The 20,189-nt window shown below is 34.7% G+C and overlaps 1 protein-coding gene across 3 annotated transcripts in view; it reads right to left on the bottom strand.

Annotated features, from left to right (window-relative positions):
* The window catches only part of MLLT3 (MLLT3 super elongation complex subunit), a 298,796-nt gene that overhangs the window by 10,090 nt on the left and 268,517 nt on the right, over positions 1 to 20,189 (bottom strand). For all 3 annotated transcript variants that reach the window (XM_044660693.1, XM_044660708.1, XM_044660700.1), the window contains 3 exons: positions 11,792 to 11,867; positions 9,899 to 10,031; positions 7,348 to 7,447 (listed from right to left, as the gene is read on the bottom strand). In XM_044660693.1, the coding sequence (XP_044516628.1) occupies positions 7,348 to 7,447; positions 9,899 to 10,031; positions 11,792 to 11,867 (309 nt within the window). The remainder of the gene's footprint in view (positions 1 to 7,347; positions 7,448 to 9,898; positions 10,032 to 11,791; positions 11,868 to 20,189) is intronic.

The raw sequence follows: 20,189 nt of genomic DNA, 5'->3' as shown, positions 1-20,189 counted from the left end.
CAAAGATACTGGAGTTGTCTGCCATTTCCTTCTCCAGCTCCTTTTTATAGATGAGGAACTGAGGGAAAGAGGGTTAAGTGACTAACTCACATAGCTAGTAAGAGTCTGAGGCCATACCTGAACTCCAGACTCTACACTGTGCCACTTAACCGCCCTGTGTTAGACCTATGTAATGTTACATCACTCTATCTTCAATTAGTGGTCACAGTGGCAGAGACTATAAAGGAAGGAAAGAATGGAGTCCCAGATGCTACACTAGTACCCCCCAAATTTTAAAAGAACCACATGAAGTACTTCTATAAATTGAAATGATGTTTTATGGAGGATTTATAGAAAGGAGACACAAACTACATAGGACCAGAAGTTGCAGAAGAAGTTTCTGCATGGGTGGAGGCATCATTACTAATCTACATTGATGAGATCATAGATCTGATGAAGTAAAGCAGAAAATGAGAGTCATAGAAAGGGAAGTTTTAAAATTAAAACCACAGTCTTGCTGTTTTTCTCTAATAGTGCCATCTTAATTGGCTAGAAGGTCATCCCTTCACTTGACTCATATGCTATCCTTTTAATAAAGTCTTCCATATTCTGAGAATTTTTCATTGATAAATGTCTTACTTGTTAGGATTGCTGCTGAGACATCCTAGGAAAAGGACAACGCATATTTAAAAGTGTTTATTTTCTTTAGCCCCAAGAGGCCTGAAAGTAAAATAAGCTTGATTTTAAGTAAAACAGCAAAGTTTATTGGAAATGTCCCCAATTCTATTTTAAAAAAATAATTCAATGAGCAATTTGGCTAAGTTAACTATAAATATAGAACTTTGGCACCATGTTCCAGTCACCTGTTGTTGCAAATCTGTTTTCCTACATAGTAAAACCAAGGACCTCATTTATAATATTATCCAGACTGAGGAAACACTCCCATCTTCAATCAGGGGGATGTCTTCCCAATTGTAGTTGTTAGAAGAGAAACCTCCAGGGAAAACACAAGTGCACACAGGTCTAGGAATGGGTAGGTCAGTAGATGGCACTCCTCCCTAACTAAGAAGCTGTTGGGAGACAGTTTGAACATTCTGGGTGAACAGAACATAAGGTTCCTCAGAGCTTTGGGGCATGAGAGAGCAACCATTCCTCCAATGTCAAAATAAATAAATAAATAAATTTGTGCACTTTGCTTTCCCCCTTGAGATTTGGTCTTTTCCTGCAGAGCAGGCATTGTAACCACTACCATATAGAGAGTAAGAAAGTAGTCACCAAATGTTAAATCATTTGACCAGGATTGTAGTTGGCAAAGCCCCCCCCAAAAGGTTTGAAGTCCCCCATACCTCCCACATTTCTTAAGTGCCATAGTCTAAATAAATCTGTGATGTGCCTGGAGATGAAGAATCAAGATACAGAGAAAACTCAAGACCTTTCTTTAGAAGTTGCAAGGGCAGAGAACAAGAAGGTCCTTCTGGTACTGATGACCAGCCTCAAGTTACAGAGTAGCTGCCCAGAAAAAGGCCCAGTTAATCTTTTCCCTTTGATCTCTTACTGCTGCAAAGTAAACAGCTTTGTTGAAAACCTCACAGAATGACAGAGCTATATCATTCTGGAGACAATTGCTTTATTTAGTATCTGTTCTTATCTTTAGGGAAATGGTTCCAGAATACAAAAGTGTACCCCACCTTCTCTTCTGTTTTGGTTTCAAACCAGTTTAACTGGATGAGAGCTCTGATTTCACTGAGCTGGCCTTGCAGGCTACCACCCAGTAGAGTGATTTATTATATTCTGAATATTAACCCTGGTGCAGTGAATTCTCTGAACTCTTTCACTAAAGGGTACTTTAGCATTTTGTTTTCAGTTCACATAGAAAGGAGATTTGAAGAATGCAAGCCGAACTTTGGTTAGAATAATCATTCTCAAGTTTTTTTTGAAATAAAAAAATAGAGAAAGTTTGCATACATACACAAGGATGTATGTTCAAGGAAGCTTGGAAATGATATATTAAGGACATTCTGTAAACATCTAAGATTATATATAAGACTTCTTATTTGATCTTTTCTGATAAACTTATTTCTGGAATGTCAATAATTGATTATTATTTATAGGTTGGGATATCATAAATAATCTCATTAAATGCATGATTTTTTTGAAAAACTGTTTCTGTTATTTACTCCCTTCCTAGGAGAGGAAAGACATTTGAGACTCAAGACAACTACCTTCTTAAGAAAACTTAAGAAATTTAAACTTAAGAAAAGTTTGAGAAAAGGCAAATCCAGTTATAGCCTGATGCTTTGGCTAACACAAAGGGAAAGCTATCTATTGCTAGCAAAGGGTGAAGGGGAATCCACTGGAGGGGCCAGGGAGAGGAAACTGAATAGCTTTTGAAACCTCCCGGGTCAAGTCTTCATGGCAAGTCTTCGTTTATTTTGTTTCATGTAAGCACTATATGCCATATCTTACATTCAAATATATATTCAAAAAATATATTTTAAGGTAAAATGTGATTTTTAAAAATAATCAATTAAAATGTGTAGATTTAAAATCAATATTGTTAATTTAATTATAAGTGAACAATAAACATTATTTAATATTTAATTTCTCTTAAATTAATATTTTGTACTACTTAAATGTTTTCCTTCTTCATTCTGCTCATTAACATGGGTCATATAGAAGAAGCAGGAATCAAAATGGCACTTAATTTAGTGACAGATCATAGGCTACATTGATGACAATAAAAACAGATCACACTTATCACCTCCTTGACAGTTTACAAAGTACTTTCCTTCAAGACAACCTTGTTCAGATTGGATAAAATGATGATGCATCCATTAAAAGTGGTGGTAACAATGACAAGAGATGTGATTTCTGCATTATGTACTTATCTCTTTTAATTCTTCATGTCATTCAAATGAAGAATCATGGCAAGAAGAGAAACATCCAAGCTCAGCTGCTTTTTTCCAGAGAACGAATAATTCAATTCAGTTCAACAAATATTCATTATGGATACTGTTTTAGATACTAGAAATACAAAGATTAAATAACAGTAACTCTTACTCAAAAAGAGATTATGATTTAATAGGACAGGAAGGTATATATTCAAATAATAATGACAAGTAGATTGTGTTAATGGCAAAGAAGAAATAGAGACAAAATGTTTTGAGGAAAATTATGATGGAAATTTCACCTTCAGTATAGGTATAACAGAAGGAAAACACTTCAGAGAGAAAAAACCTAAGCTAGGTCTTCAAGTAAAGGAGAGATTTGTAAAGGATATGTTTCAAGCACCAAATTGAAGGCTAACATCTAGATAAGGCTTAAAAGATCAGTTACAGGCAGATTACAGAAATTCTTAAATGCCATATAGTAGATTTACATCTGTAACACATCATGGAACCAGAGATATTTTATTTATTCAAAGAAATTTGACTTTGTTACTTAAGAAAGACAACATCTTATTTCTTTGCCAAAAATAAGAAAGATGCATGGGAAAACTACCAGAATAATGTCCGTTCTATGCAATCTGTTAAGCCTTCTTGATTCCACAAATAACCACTGGAAGCAGTTACAAGTGAAAAGTCACTGAGTAATGCTTTCAATTTTGAAATTACACTTAAAAGAGAGATCAGTCTGATCATCCACAATAGAAAAATAAAATGGATGAAAAATGTAAATTGCCACTAAGACATGGCCCTAGAACGGGCAGAAAGTGTCAAGAATGCATTAATATGTATAGCTTGGACAAATGCCACAAATGTACAATAAGCTGAGCCACAAACTGAAGAGGATGAAGATGAATTTGAGCTCTATTGTGTTTGGGAAATATTAAATTACGTTTAAAATATTTCCTACCACAAAGTTAATTTCTCTCATTCCAATACTCTAACAATGATGCTATCTAGCCACAAATCACAGATCATCACAATTTCTGATAAATCAAAATTTGAAATTTTTTTAAAATCACAAATAATCCAAAAATCAAAGGAAAGATACACGGTGAAGCAAAATAGATGACAATGTTACCGGTGATGAGTTATGGGTAAAAAGTATTATGAGTTATTATTATAGATTCATATCTGAAAACACAATAGATCGTCTAATAAGAATGAAGGAAACTAGATGATATGACACTCTCAAAATATGAAAAACATTTTTAAAAAGAGGCAGCCCACCAGCATGTAAGGCAGAACTTTTATAGAGAATTTAGGAAAAGAAATAGGCTCCTGGCTGGAGGAAATACAATGGTGCTGTTCAAGTGTGTGCAAGTATTTTTTATTATTGGGAGTAGGATAGGAAATATGGATAGAAAGATATATGAATTGAATGCTGTCTTATGGAAAATAAATAAATCAGACTCAAGTTGTATCCTATAAATTTGTAGACCTGATGTACAATGAAAAGGGTACTAGTCTTTTCATAACCTAACAGAGTACCCATAAAATACCTGACAAATGGAAGGCATTTGGTTGTGTGCCTTCCTCCACTTTTAAGTGCATCAATTATAGACTATAGTTTTGTTTAGGACTGCCCAGGGGGCAGTTAGTGGTTTCAAATTCATCACCCACTTTCACATATATGGGTCACAGAACTCCCTCACTTAAGTGTAAGTGGGGTGTATATGCTTCTGGTGATTAAATCTAAAAACGGGTAGGAGAGAATTAATTGCATCTTCACAGTTGTAGCCAGAGCAGAACCAAGATGGCGGCAGATATTTTATATGTTGGATAATGTCATTTGATGGAATGAAAGTGAAAGGCAAGATTATTACAATATTTTCCAAGTATAACAAAAGTCAAAAGGATAGGCCAATTTGAATTAAGAGAAAAATCTAAATTGTGGGCTATTCCTAGAGAAAAGGCTTTGGGAGATGGTTTTGTTTTCACTTTTTAAAAGAATCCTTATTTAAGAACCCTTATTTGGAAAAGATACTAAGTATCTATTCCAAAGCAGAAGCGTGGTGAGGGCTAGGAAACTGGGGTTAAGTGACTTGCCCAGGCTCATACGGGTAAGATGTATCTGAGGCCAGATTTAAATCAAGGTCCTCCTGACTCTAGGCCTGGAGCTCTACCCCTAGGTTGCCTAGATGCCCCTTGTTCTTACTTTTAAGCAATTCTTGTAACTATAATTTCCTAACCTTAATTACTACCAAATGGAAATCATTAGGAGAGATATGAATGGATAACAATAATCTGTTCAAAAACTAGAATACTGATTATATGAAAATGAATTAAAAGTTAGAAGTATATGAAAAATGTTCCATCCTATTAGCTTAAAGGATTATTTTCCCAAAGAAATTATGCTACAGAGAAATAAAATAACTGAATTCTCTATAACAGATTGTTCTATTATCCACGGACTCTAGAATGGCAAAAATGAGAAGCCAGAAATGCAGCCAAAAGTCGCCAAAAGGTTCAAGACAAAAGGAAAAAAAAGAGAAGTAGCGGTTTTCAAAATATATTTTTTAGGATTTAGAGCTCCTTTGACAGTAAAAGATTTTCCAGACTGGAAAAACTGACTACATAGTCAAAAAACACTGGTTTAAATACTTAACCAACATAGTCTGCCCTCCTAATTTGTTTAACAATCCCTTTCAGCATAGGTAATCAATCTGGGGTCAATTCATTACAAATTCTAAACTAATAGATTCTGAATTAAGAAATGAATAAATATTTGCTTCCTATGTAATATAATTTAACACCCATTTGTGAGTCCCTCAAAACCTGGGGCATTCAAAGATGAAAATGATACAGTCCCCCAGCACTCAATTAATTTTCACTAGGGGAAAATCAACAGGTTAAGTTTGGACAAATTGTGGCAGGTTTTACATTTGAAAGTCCAGGCTAAAGAATTTCTATTTTGTCCAAGAGGATAGAAAGCCACTAAAAAACTTTTTTTGAGCAGAATAATCAAGATTCTGAGTATTAGAGCTGGAAGAGGTGCTTAAATGACTTTCCCAAGATCATAACGGTTGTAAGAAGCGGAGTTCAAATCTTAACACAGGTTTTCTAGAACCAAGTTCATTGGGTTGTTTTTTTCCTCTGACATGCTGTTGTTCTGGTAGTTTAATCCTTAGAAGGGCAAGAACCAGAAGCAAAAAAAGACTAATTAGAAGAAAGAGTACAAATGAAAGATGTTGAGGGTCAAATATAGGTTGATGGTTTCAAGCAGAAAGAAAGAAGCAAGGCAGGAGAGATTTTAATATTAAGAAAAATTTTAAATCAACAATGATATACCATTTTCATTAGATTCTGTGAGATGATGGTTCCATAAGAGAGGAGACTTGACCTCCACATACCTCATAAATAGCAATTTGCTTTGAAAATGACTGCACAGCTAATATTTTCTACTATCATCATTCTGTATTTGTGTCTTAACCCTACTGCTAAGACTGTAAACTCCATGGGGGCAAGCCCTCTTGAAGTAGATGGAGCAGGAACTTGAAAAATATTTGTTGTATGAATGCCTAAATGACCAAAAGACACAAAAGATATCAAAATAGATATCAGAATTACAATTTTAAAAAATCAGTGGAAAAATAAGCACCTGCTTTTCTCTAGATCATAATTGTTGTACAAAGCTTACTATAGAAACAGCTCCATATCATAATAAAATTTACTACCATAACAATGGGATAAAAGGACATCAGTGACAATTCCAACGGGTTCTTTAGGGCATGCTATTATACTTGTAGTTTCCTCTAAGCCCCATCTAAAATCCTATCTTTTACAGGAAGATTTCCTCAATCCCACTTATTTCCAAGTGCCTTGACTCTGTTAATTCACACCTATTTATACTGTATAAAACTCACATATCTTTGCATTTTGTCTCCCCCTTTAGATTATAAACTCATTAAGGGCATAAATTGTCTTTTGACTCTTTTCCTATATCCACATGGTTGTCATCGAGTCGTTTCAGTCATATCTTTGTGACCTAGTTTGGGAGTTGTTGGGTTTTTTGTATTTTTGTTTTTTCTTTTTGTCTGTGTGTTTGTTTTCAAAGATACTGCAGCAGTTTTTCCACTTCCTTCTCAAGCTTATTTGGCAGATGAGAAAAATGAGGTAAACACAGTTAAGTGACTTGCATTGGGTCTCACAGCTACTAAATGTCCAAGGTCAGATTTGAAATCATGAAGTTGAGTCTTTCTAACTCAAGGCTGAGTGTTCTATCCAGAGTGCTACCTTGTTGCCTAGAGCATAGACGATACCTTTTTAAAAGTTTTACTGAATTGATTGTATATCACTAGATTCTAGAGATCCTTCTGAAAACAGCAAGAAATATATTAAAACCAAAAGTGACCAAAAAGTTTGATTCTAGATAAATGAGTATAGGCTCCCAGTCCTCTGAACTGTGAAGCTCACCACTTACCTGGTTGCTGTTGGTTTTTAATAAAGGCGGTGGTGGTTCGTGCCTTAGAGGGGAAGAAGCAGAACTACTTTCACTGTCGCTGCCATCACTTAAGCTAACTCTGAAAAGACAAATGGAAGAAAGATGGAGACAAAGAAACATTAGCAGGTCACGAGGGCCCAAGAAATGAAATGTGGTTTTGAAAATAATATAAAAAATAACAGAATAAGATGATTTACCTCATATATTCAATGGCAGTCGCTTCCCCATAAGATCTCCATTTTAGTTTATATGAAAGAGGGGACCCATTTCTATTTTAATTCCCTTTTGTTCTTCCTCCTCTCCCTTTCTCTTACTTACAGTGATAATGTATATAAAAGGAAGGGAGTAAATGAGAAATAACAGAAGCAGAAAAGGGGAACTGGGCAGTCTTATGAGACCCTTAATGAAGGAGAATTAATAGTGATACTAATAGAATCAACTGCATGTCATTTAGTAAATTACTCAATCTTCTTTGTATATCGTTGCTTCCTTAGCATGTAAACAGCAGTGCTCTATATAACTATGCTCTCTCAAGTCTGGACCATTCACATACCATCCATAGGAACACATGCATAAGTTCTCTTTCTAGACTATAATACTAGACCATGAGAGAAAAACTGCCTTGGGAAACACAAGCACGTCTTCTAATAGTTGTTTTTCATTTAAATCAACTTTACAAGTTCACAGAATTTAGGATTAGAAGGAGTCTTAAAATCATCCAGTTGAATTCATTCATTTTACAAATAAGGAAACTGGAGCCCAGAGAGGAAAAGTAGGGGGAAATGACTTATTTAAGATCAAGAAAGTAGTGAGTAGCACTGCCAGAATTTGAACCTAGATGTTGTTGTTTTTAGTCAAATTAGATGTATCTGACTCTTTGCGACCCCATCTGGGGTTTTCTTGACAAAGATGCTGGAGTGGTTAGTCATTTCCTCTTCCAACTCATCTGACAGATGAGGAAACTGAGACAAACAGGGTTTAAGAGGATTTGCCCAGGGTTACAGAGCTAGTAAATGGCCAGATTTGAAATTATTTTTTTTAAAGATGAGTCTTCTTGATTCTAAGTCCAGTGCTCTATTCACTGTGCCATCTAGATGCCCTAGATGTTTTTATACGTTCTTGAATATAGGAAAATTTGCTTTCTTTCCTCCTCATATTGGCAAGTTATAGATGGAAATGTTGGGGGTGAGGGGCGTAGAGAGAGGGTGCATTCAAATTGCTAACTTCTTGATTATGTCCCCCTCGACTTATTTTTTCCTATTTAGGAAATCTCATTTTAAAAAGTTTATATAAGAAAGTTATGTAGGACTAGCTGAGAAGCTATAGTTGACTGGGTTTAATATATTTAACTTTCATTTCCCTTAAAGTAATACCAAGGTGTTGACAGTTTAGGAGGTCATGTCAACTTTTCCCTTCTAACAAGCTATAAACATTATGTTCAATATAGCATTATTTCAGGAATTAGTATTTATTGATATTTCCTGTTTCTACGAGAAACATCAACAAATACTAGAAATTTTATTTATGAAGGAGTTGGCAGGATGGAGTGCTGATTTTGGAAGCAAGAAAAAGTTATGCCTCAGAAACTTACTTAGTGACCCTAAGTTCAGCCTTGATTTCCTCATCTGAAAAATGAAGATAATAATAGTATCTAAATGTAAAGTATCTATATCTAAATAATAGTATCCAAATAGTAAAGAGCTTTGCAAACCTTAGAGCACAATAAAAATGATTTACATTGTTCCCTTGGAGTTCGGGGGGGGGGGGGCCTATGGAATTCTGTGATGCAGCTTGACCGCCTCTCAAAATCATGGATGTTACAACATATAATATAATAAAAAATTTATTTATAAAATTTATGCTAATTCCTGTTACCCTCACTTAAAACATTAGGAGAAAGAATACAAGTTGGCACATTTCTAATATATGAAATTGCTAAAGGTAATTACAAGGTGGGTCTTAAAATATGTGATATGGATTACCATCTGGAAGGTAGAATTATATTTTATAAAACCAAATCTGCTTAGGAATTTAATTGCTAATACACTAAGAAGCAAATTTGTTCTAGGAACGCACAGGTCTGCATATGCACACAGACTAGTTCTGCCGCATTATGCATTGAAATCAATTATTGTATTTCTAACATCAAATGCCAAAAACCATTTCCTCGGAGTGCAAACAATATCCTGAGAAATAAGAGACAGTAATTCTAGAGAAGAAATTTGGATTTTCCAGTTATCATTGCCTTCAGGGTTATAATTTCAATCGTTGAGATATCCCACTTGAGAGTTTACCCATTAATCTTTTCTTAGGAAAATTCTCCTTAATTAAGGAATTAATTAAGGTGAATGGTTTCCTGTGGATGCAACATGTGCCTAACACAGGACATCCATGTGCCAATTTAATTGGAACATTTAAGTGTCATTGATTCAGCTTGCCTCAAAATTATATTTGTTTAAACCATTTTTATACCAGTTGGTCTTCTTAAAAGCTATCATCCAGCTATTCCTTGTGAAGAAAAGATGCTTACCTGCGACTTCGACTCCCTCCTCGGGTATTTATTGGTCTCTCCATCTCAGAGTCATTGTCATTCTCATCTGCCTCCTCCGATTCATCTTCATTGTCATCAGAATGCAGATCTTTCATTATAGACCTTAATGGACCTGGGGAGTGGCAATAAACCAAAGGGGCAAAACAGGCAACTTAGAATTCACTTTGCATTATTAGGCAGAAGTGGTCATAGGCTAACTTAATACAAGCTCATCAAAAACAAAGAAAAATTACTATTCTTTTTAAAGCATCAACAAGATTCAAGTAATATTGGTGATACTTTTGGAAAGGAACTATGTTAATTAATTATATGTTTTCACCACATACATTCTGCTTAGTGTATGTTTATTTGGGAAGTCTATATTAAAGGAATTCAATGCTGTCTCTTTTTCTTTTTCCTCCCTAAACCCAATTTACACCTAAAAAGATCTGTAGAGACCTATTAGTAAGCTGCAGTTATTTTGTTAGGTTAATCCACCCATTCAAAAGCATAGTCTAATAAATCACTCTGGTTGTAACTTGTTCTAGCCAATGCAGCCTTTGTGTGGCCGTTTTTGATCTCTTTAGGTTCATCTCTTTAACTGTTTCCCTTTATTTCAAGGCCAATTTCAGGTCAAGCATGAACGTTAGTAAACTTCAGATTTTTAAGGTATTTCAAATTCCATTTGCAGTAGCCTTCAGATTCATCCGAGCTAGTGGAATAACCCTTTCAGTAACAATTTCACAAAAATGGTTTTCTATTTTTCAAGTAATCTCTGATAAAAGACCAGAGTATATTTACAAAGATAAGGACATGTCACTGGTAAGAAAATTCAAGAAAGAATCCAGCTAAATGAAGAGGAAAGAAAAGTAACTTGATTCTAGAGCAGATCATATCTGAGAAGACAAAAGAGAAAGTCAGTAGGATACTAGCTTATTTTCCACCTAGTCAATAAATATAGGGAATAAGTTAAAAGCTGGACGAATACAAATGTGGTGAAGGCACTTTGATTCTGGATTAAATTCTAAGGCCTAATTTAAACTGAGGATTTTATTAACTCAATTTCAAAAGTCTGATCACATAGTAATCCTAGATATTACAAAACCCAAATCACTTCGCTTTTGACTTGGCTCATAGAAAGAGAAAATCTGAAGAGTCAAAAGGATATTTTATTCACTTTCTATTTACTGCACCACCACCCCTCCAGGACTGTCAACAATTTATTCTCTTTCAAAATAACAGAAATTCATTAATAATGTTAATTGGTAATTGAAAGACAGGCATGAGATATTTTAAAGCAAATCACTCTTTGACATACCAATGTGATATCTGGTATATTTTTTTCACTTAGAGGAGACTACAGATGTTTACCTGTTTATTCAGTGCCCTACATTAAGCCTCCTGAATCTGAATCGGCTTACACTAAAACCTGAGATACAATTTTAAAGGAAAAATAATTAAATAGAAATAAGTTAATATTCCTTAAAGAATAAATTAAAGTCATGTGCAGATACTGTATATGAGTGCAGACATTATCTAATAAAAGAGAAGTTTAAATACATTTCTCCAAGAGACAAAGTTTATGATCCTACTACAAATTTAGTCTTTTGTACAATATTTTACTTGGGGACAGTCTCAATGTAATTTTTCAGTTCCTTTTAAAAATGAGTTTCTAATGTAAAAATACAAAAAGTGGCATCTATGTAACTTAATCTTAGACATTAGAATTTAATTCATATAAAGCATGAAGTAATAATAGAAAAATTTAATAGAAATCAAGTTATCATTCATCTTTATGAAACATTAGTAGAAGAAATGCCATAAACCAAATGATTAATAGTATTCCTTTTTTACTGCATTAAAAATTTTTAAATTCTTAGATGATTTGGGTACCTTGTTGTCTGGATTGGGATGGAGTAAAGCTGGAGCTGGAGCTTGAACTTGAACTGGCTGGACTAGGTTGTTCAGACTTCCAAAAATGAGAGGAGAAATGAGAGGAAAAAAGTCAACAAAAGGATAAATTCAAGGGACACAAGCATTTAAATAACACTATTTCTTATCATCTTTGTTAGCCAGGAGAAACTGGTTGTAGAAACAGGTACACACCTATCTATGCTCCTGGTTATTTTAATGAGACATAGAAAAACAGGCTCATGTATAAACACACTTACTTATCCATATTAAGAGCAAAAAACCTGGTTTCAATTTTGTTCCTCATGTTCATCCTTGTTAAAATCTCCTGCTGAAGACCACATTTATTACGCTATCAATTTGCAATGGTTAGTTCTGCTCAATGGGTTAAAGCATGGTGGTAAATGAGGGCTAAGTCATGGGTTTGATCAGAATGCAAGCCATTTGGTTTCACTCTGTTCCAAGTCCAACGACAGTGTCTCTAACCTCACAAATGTATAACTTTGGTCACGATGGGACCAGATGGATAACATGGATGGAATTACCACAACTCCATTGCTTCTCCTAGACAAGTGACTCAAAAGCCCATGTTCTGTTAATGCTAGGGAATAGAATGTCAGTAAACACTTATTAAGTATCTACCATGTGCTAGCCATTATGCTAAGTACTGAAGATACAAAAAGAGGTAAAAGATAGTCTCTGCTCTCAAGGAACTTATGATCTAATGGGGGTAGCAACATGCAAACAAATGTATATATCTAAAGTAAACTACATACAAAATAAATAGGAAATAACAAAGGGAATGAAGAAGTATCATAGAAAATTTCTTGTAAAAAGTGGAATTTTACTTGGGACTTAAATAATACTTATTTATCTCAAAACACTGTTAAAGGTACAATTTAAATCCCACTTTTAGAGAAGGGAAGGGGGAGAGGGACAGGGAAAGAGCGAGAGAGAGAACGAGAGAGCGAGAGCGAGAGCGAGAGCGAGAGCGAGAGCGAGAGAGAGAGAGAGCGAGAGAGAGAGAGAGAGAGAGCGAGAGAGAGAGAGCGAGAGAGAGAGAGCGAGAGCGCGAGAGCGCTCCTGGTGAGGAAATTCCTTATAATAATATAAAGCTACATCATTCGCCATCCACAGATCACAATGATGACTAGCACTGAAACTTTGACCTGTTCCATTTCCAACCTGGGCTGGTTCGTTCCTCCTTTAAGCAGACTGGAAACTCCTCAGTGATTCACAATATTGTCAGATTTGTTGTGGACATCCAATTAACTTGAGCTCCACCACAATTCAGAACTCCAGAGCTCGAGCCATCCACCAACTTTAATCCCTTCAGTAGTAAGAATTATAGGTATGTTCTATAAAACCTTGGTATATCTGTACTATACCTGATAGTCTCAGGGAATTCTGTGGAGCACTGAGAATATGTGTAAGAAGAGGGACAATTCCATTTTTTGAAACCTTTCCTGCTCATCCCAGTTAACATCTTTTTCAGACTTGTATTACTATTTCCTGTATATAACAGTAATTTTAAACTTAACATTTTTTGCCTTGTATGATTATTTTCTTTTTAATTAAAGCAAATACTTTAAAAGTTTGAATCATGTCTTGTATTTCTTTATAGCCTTACATACAGAACCTTGTACAAAGAATATAGCAAATATCTATTAACAGACTATATAAAAGAAAGCATATTATGCTCTCTTTTGTATAGTGCTTAACAGAGGCTTTATGAGATACCTCAGCAGACAGTCAAGAGTAGAATCAGAAAGAATATCTGTTGGCATAAAAAAGCATAATCTGAGACAGTACTTTATGATCCCCCTAAACTTGCATGGATTACAATTTTTCAAATCTTTTTTAAAAGAATTTACTATCCTCCAAATATGATTATTGTTAAGTTCTTTTCCACCAATTCTTATCATTCTAATATTTTTGTTCATTACTTCAGACTACTTAGCCTCCTAAGGTTCTTCCAATTCCATGATCCTACAATTTATTCAACATATATTAAGATCTACTATTGTGCAAGACATATCCATTCTCCAACGAAGCTGAGTTAATCACTAAAAATGTCTGACAACAATGATCCCTTTCAGAAGAGATGATCCAATTTGAAGCAGTCAATATTTATTAGTCTTCTTCTATCCTTCAGAAATGAAGGCATATCTCACAAAAAAGTCTATGTTGTTTCTCCCTCCACTCAAAAAAAATACAGGTTTAGGAACCACTGTATTATGCAGCTTAAAAATATATATTTTTTCTTTTTTCATTTCCTGATCCATCCATGGTGGGAAAAAGCTACAGAAATGAAACCAAGAAAACATACATGCTCCAACAAATAGAAGGTGACCTAGATCTCATAAATTTATGCATTTCTATTGTCTTCCATAAAAGAGGAACTTGTTTCTAAATACGTTAGTGTCTTTATTGCAGTAAAAATGGCACCCTTACAATCTAATACAACCAGACTGTGTTATTACTGAACTTTCAAGCACCAATGTCTATACAAGTACAAAACTAAAAGATAAGTCTTTAAAGTTGAGTTAAAACAGGCTATTATATGATTAAAATGAAACAAGTTATTGATGTTTATTAAAATAAGACATTAACAGAGACAAACACAGAGAACACATATATAGGACTGGATCATAGATTTAGAGCTGGAAGGGACCAGAGAGACAATCAAGTCCAATTTCCTCATTGAGGGAACTGAGGCACAAAGAGATCAAGTTATTTGCTTATGGTCACCCAGTTTAATGTCTAGGGAAAGAAGGATTTGAACCCAAGTTTTCCTGACTCTAAGTCCAGAGGGCTATCTACTAAAACAAGTTGCAACAGGAGAAAAAAATACCAGTGATGAGCAACAAGCATCCAAACACTATCAGCAGCTAGGACAGAGAATGTGACAATTTTAGAACTCAAGGATCTTTAGAGACTACTAATATATAAATTAATTTTGTAAGCTTGCAAATATTAATTACATGAATCAGATCAGAATTGACTCCATGAGAAGAAGGGTCTTTTAAATATGTTAAAAACAAATACAAGCAGGAAAAAAATCTCTATGATACTGAATTGACCAGGAGATTCATATTCCTACTCGCACATTAGTGAAAGAGAAGAAATAGATTTACTTCAGTTAGAAACAGAGTATGTAAGAGACAGGGGAGATGGGAAGGAAAAGGGAGGAATACATATTGCTCAAAAGCAGCACCTGAGTTATTACAATTTCCAAAATTTCCCGTTTATTTTTGACTCTGTATCCTTTGCTGGCTTGGCTCCCTCCTCAGTGGGAATGGATAACTCTTAGGGTTCTTAAAGGAAATGTTGGCCAAAATGAGGGGGGATGTATTTTTTTTTAATTCGAATTTCTTACCAAATACTGCTCTGGCCAACAGTAGCTTGCCATACCAGCTGGGCTGCTTCATTGGCTTCTATCACACTTACTGTCAGCACAAAACCTCTAACACCATCTCACTGCCTGGTAGGACGCTAAACATATAAGAAAAAACACGGAGCCCCTCCAAAGCAGATGAGACACTAACAATAGAGTAAGAATTTAAACACTACACTGTCTACCTTTTAAAACATGCATCACTTAGTCTATTATTATTCTTTTAAATTATTTTCTCTAATTGTGGACTTAACAATCATCAAAAAAATGCAAACATTTCATTACATAAAGAACAAGGATTTGATATAAAATTAGTGTTTTGTTTTTTTAAAGAAGAGTACACTGGGGCAGCTAAGTGGCTAAGTGGATAGAGAGCCAGGTCTAGAGACAGGAGGTCCTGGGTCAAATAATGCCTTAAGACACTTCCTACAATGTTTTGCTACGTCATTTACCCTCAAGTCTATTCCATTGATCCTCCCTTCTATCTCTTAACCAGTACCATATTGTTTTGATGACTGCTGCTTTATAGTATAGCTTAATATCTGGTACTCCTAAGCCACCTTCCTTCACGTTTTTTTTTCATTATTTCCCTTGATATTCTTGATCTTTTGTTCTTCCAAATGAACTTTGTTATATTTTTTTTCTAATGCAGTAAAAAAGGTTTTTGGGAGTTTGATAGGTATGGCACTAAGTAAATTATTTTGGGTAGAATGGTCATTTTTATTATGTTAGCTCATCCTACCCATGAGTACTCAATGTTTTACCAATTGTTTAGATTTAGTTTTAATTGTTTGGAAAGTGTTTTGTAGTTATGTTCGTATAATTCCTGTGTTTGTTTTGATAGATAGATTCCTAAGTATTTTATATTGTCTAGAGCAGGGGTCAGCAACATATGGCTCTTTCTTCAGGAGCCATAAAGTCAATTTTTTTCAGGCACTGTTATAGGAACGCACACTGTTACAGGAGCGTGCACTGTGAGCACTGTATGGCTCTACGAAATTACATTTTAAAAAATGTAGCGTTTATGGCTCTCACAGCCAAAAAGGTTGCCGACCCCTGATCTAGAGTGATTTTAAAAGGTGTTTCTCTTTCTACCTCTTGCTGCTGTGATGTGTTGGAAATATATAGAAATGCTGATGATTTATGTGCATTTATTTTGTATCCTGCAACGTTGCTAAATTTTTCGATTATTTCTACTAGCTTTTTAGTTGATTCTCTAGGATTTTTTAAGTAGACCATCATGTCATCTGCAAAGAGTGATAGCTTAGTCTCCTCAATGCCTATTTTAATACATTCGATTTCTTTTTCTTCTCTTATTGGTACGGCTAGTGTTTCTAGTACAATGTTAAATAATAGAGGTGATAATGGGCATTTTTGTTTCACACCTGATCTTATTGGAAAGGCTTCTAATTTATCCCCATTGCATATGATGCTTGTTGATGGTTTAAGATATATACTGTTTATTATTTTTAGGAAAGTACCTTCTATTCTTATACTTTCAGTAGGAATGGGTGTTGTATTTTGTCAAAGGCTTTTTCAGCATCTATTGAGATAATCATGTGGTTTTTGTTGGTTTGCTTGTTGAAATGATCAATTATGTGGATGATTTTCCTGATGTTGAACCATCCTTGCATTCCTGGTATAAATCCCACCTGATCATGATGAATAACCCTCTCAATCACTTGCTAGAGTCTTTTTGCTAGTATTCTATTTAAGATCTTTCCATCTATGTTCATTAAGGAGACTGGTCTGTAATTTTCTTTCTCTGTTTTTGATCTACCTGGCTTTGGAATCAGTACCATATTTGTGTCCCAACTTATGGGACAAAAATCCACTATCTGACAAAAACTGCTTGGAAAATTAGAGAACAATATAGGAGAGATTAGGTTTACATCAACATCTCACACCCTACACTAAGATAAATTCAGAATGGGTGAAAGCCTTAAATATAAAGAAGGAAATGGTAAGTAAATTAGGTAAACACAGATAGTATAGTTGTCAGATCTCTGGGAAAGGAAAGATTTTCAAACCAAGCAAGAGTTAGAAAAAATTACAAAATGTAAAATAAATAATTTTGATTATATTAAATTAAAAAGGTTTTGTACAAACAAAAACAATGCAACCAAAATCAGAAGGGAAACAACAACCTTGGAAAAAATCTTTATAACAAAAAATTCTGACAGGGGTCTAATTACTCAAATATACAAGGAGCTAAATCAATTGTATAAAAAAATCAAGCCATTCCCCAATTGATAAATGGGCAAGTGACATGAATAGGCAATTTTCAGATAAAGAAATCAAAACTATCAATAAGCACATGAGAAAGTGTTCTAAATCTCTAATAATTAGAGAAATGCAAATGAAAACAACTCTGAGGTACCACCTCATACCTAGAAAATTGGCTAAAATGATAGCAGGGGAGAGTAATGAATGTTGGAGGGGATGTGGCCAAATTGAGATGTTAATGCACTGCTGATATAGTTGTGAACTGATCCAACCATTCTGGATGGCAATTTGGAACTATGCCCAAAGAGTGATAAAAGAATGCCTGCCCTTTGATCCAGCCATACCATTGCTGGGATTGTACCCCAAAGAGATCATAGATAAACAGACTTGCACAAAAATATTTATAGCTGCACTCTTTGTGATGGCAAAAAACTGGAAAGCAAGGGTATGCCTTTCAATTGGGGAATGGCTGAACAAATTGTGGTATATGTTGGTGATGCAATACTATTGTGCTCAAAGGAATAATAAACTGGAGGAATTCCATGTGAACTGGAATGACCTCCAGGAATTGATGCAGAGTGAAAGGAGCAGAGCAGAAGAACATTGTACACAGAGACTGATAAGCTGTGGTAAAATCAAATGTAATGGACGTCTGTACTAGCAGCAATGCAATGACCCAAGACAATTCTGAGGGATTTATGGAAAAGAACACTACCCACATTCAGAGGAAGAACTACAGAAGTGGAAACACAGAAGAAAAACAACTGCTTGAACACTTGGGTTGATGAGGACATGATTGGGGATGTAGACCCGAAAAGACCACACCAATGTAACTATCAATAATATCTAAATAAGTCTTGACCGACCACACATGTTAAAACCAGTGGAAATGCAAGTTAGCTACGGGGGTGGGGAGGGTGGGGTTAGAGGGGGTGAAGGGTAAAGTAAAAACATGAATAATGTAGCCATGGAAAATTTTTCTAAAAAAAAAAAAAAAAATATATATATATATATATAAAAAGGACACTTCCTAACTGTGTGGCCCTGGGCAAACCACTTAGCCCCCATTGCCTAGCCCATACTGCTGTTCTGCCTTAGAACTGATTCTTTTTTTTTTATTTTTTAAACATTTATTAATATTCATTTTTAACATGGTTACATAATTCATGCTCCTACTTTCCCCTTCATCTTCCCCCCCCCCCCCCGCTCTCCCCCTACCCATGGTCGATGCACATTTCCACTGGTTTTAACATGTGTCATTGATCAAGACCTATTTCCAAATTGTTGATAGTTGCATTGGTGTGGTAGTTTGGAGTCTACATCCCCAATCATGTCCACCTCAACCCATGCGTTCAAGCAGTTGTTTTTCTTATGTGTTTCTTCTCCTGCAGTTCTTCCTCTGAATGTGGGTAGCGTTCTTTACCATAAATCCCTAAGAACAGTCCTGTGTCATTGCATTGCTGCTGGTACAGAAGTCCATTACATTCTATTTTACCATAGTATATCAGTCTCTGTGTACAGTGTTCTTCTGGCTCTGCTCCTTTCGCTCTGCATCAGTTCCTGGAGGTCTTTCCAGTTCACCTGGAACTCCTATAGTTTATTATTCCTTTTAGCACAATAGTATTCCATCACCAGCATATAACACAGTTTGTTCAGCCATTCCCCAATTCGAATGGCATACCCTCCTTTTCCAGTTCTTTGCCACCACAAAAAGCACAGCTATAAATATTTTCGTACAAGTCTGTTTATCTATGATCTCTTTGGGGTACAAACCCAACAATGGTATGGCTGGATCAAAGGGCAGACATTCTTTTATAGCCCTTTGAGCATAAGAACTGATTCTTAGTATTGAGTCTAAGACAGATGGCAAAGGTTTAAAAAAAATTATTTATATATATATATATATATATATATACACACACACACACATATATATATAAAGAGAATATAGAGAGAATCCTTATATAAAATTCAGAAAATTCTAAATCACATCTAAATCTGTAAAAAAGATTTTATTTGTGTGTATGTGTGTATATATAAAAATACATGTTATATCACCCTATATTTATTTATTTATATCTGTTAATTAATAAATTATTTATTAGGAGTTGGTTGCATAAAAATAATACATATATATGTAAAATTTAGCAAGGTACTAACAAAATTGCCATTCCTGTATCTTTTTGTAATTTTTTATTTTCTTTTGAACATTTAAATTTTATTAATGCTTTATTTTTATAATACAAAAATTTATGAGTTGTTCTCTTCATGATAACTCATGACAATGTAAAAATTAAATTAAATTAATGCAGTGGTGTTACCTGAAAGTTCATTAACTTCAAATCAATAGTTCTCCAACTTCTCTATTTTAAAAAAATGTAACAGAAATTTTTTTACCTTCTCTCCCCACTCCAACTGGGGAAGGAGGGGGAAAGGAAAACAAATCTCTCTCAGCATAATATGCATACTCAAACAAAATTCTTCAAAAAAACTGAACATAACATTCTAAACACTCAACCCATCACTTCTTTGTAATGGATAGAGTGCCTCATCATTGGTCCATTGTAATCATGAATGGTGACTGTAGTAATCATAATTTACTGCTTTCAAAGTTGTTTGATTTTTCACTGTAGTTGGATATATTGTTCTAGTTCTGAACATTTCATTCCTGGCTAGTTTATAAAGGCCCTCAAAATTGTTCCTTTTTATAGTATTGATTTTATAATATAAATTATTCTCTTTTTGCTTGTTTCATTC

This window comes from Gracilinanus agilis, chromosome 1, assembly GCF_016433145.1.
Source record: "Gracilinanus agilis isolate LMUSP501 chromosome 1, AgileGrace, whole genome shotgun sequence".
Taxonomy (NCBI): domain Eukaryota; kingdom Metazoa; phylum Chordata; class Mammalia; order Didelphimorphia; family Didelphidae; genus Gracilinanus; species Gracilinanus agilis.
The sequence above is the reverse complement of the archived record's forward strand: the minus strand, read 5'-3'. Positions and strand labels throughout refer to the sequence as shown.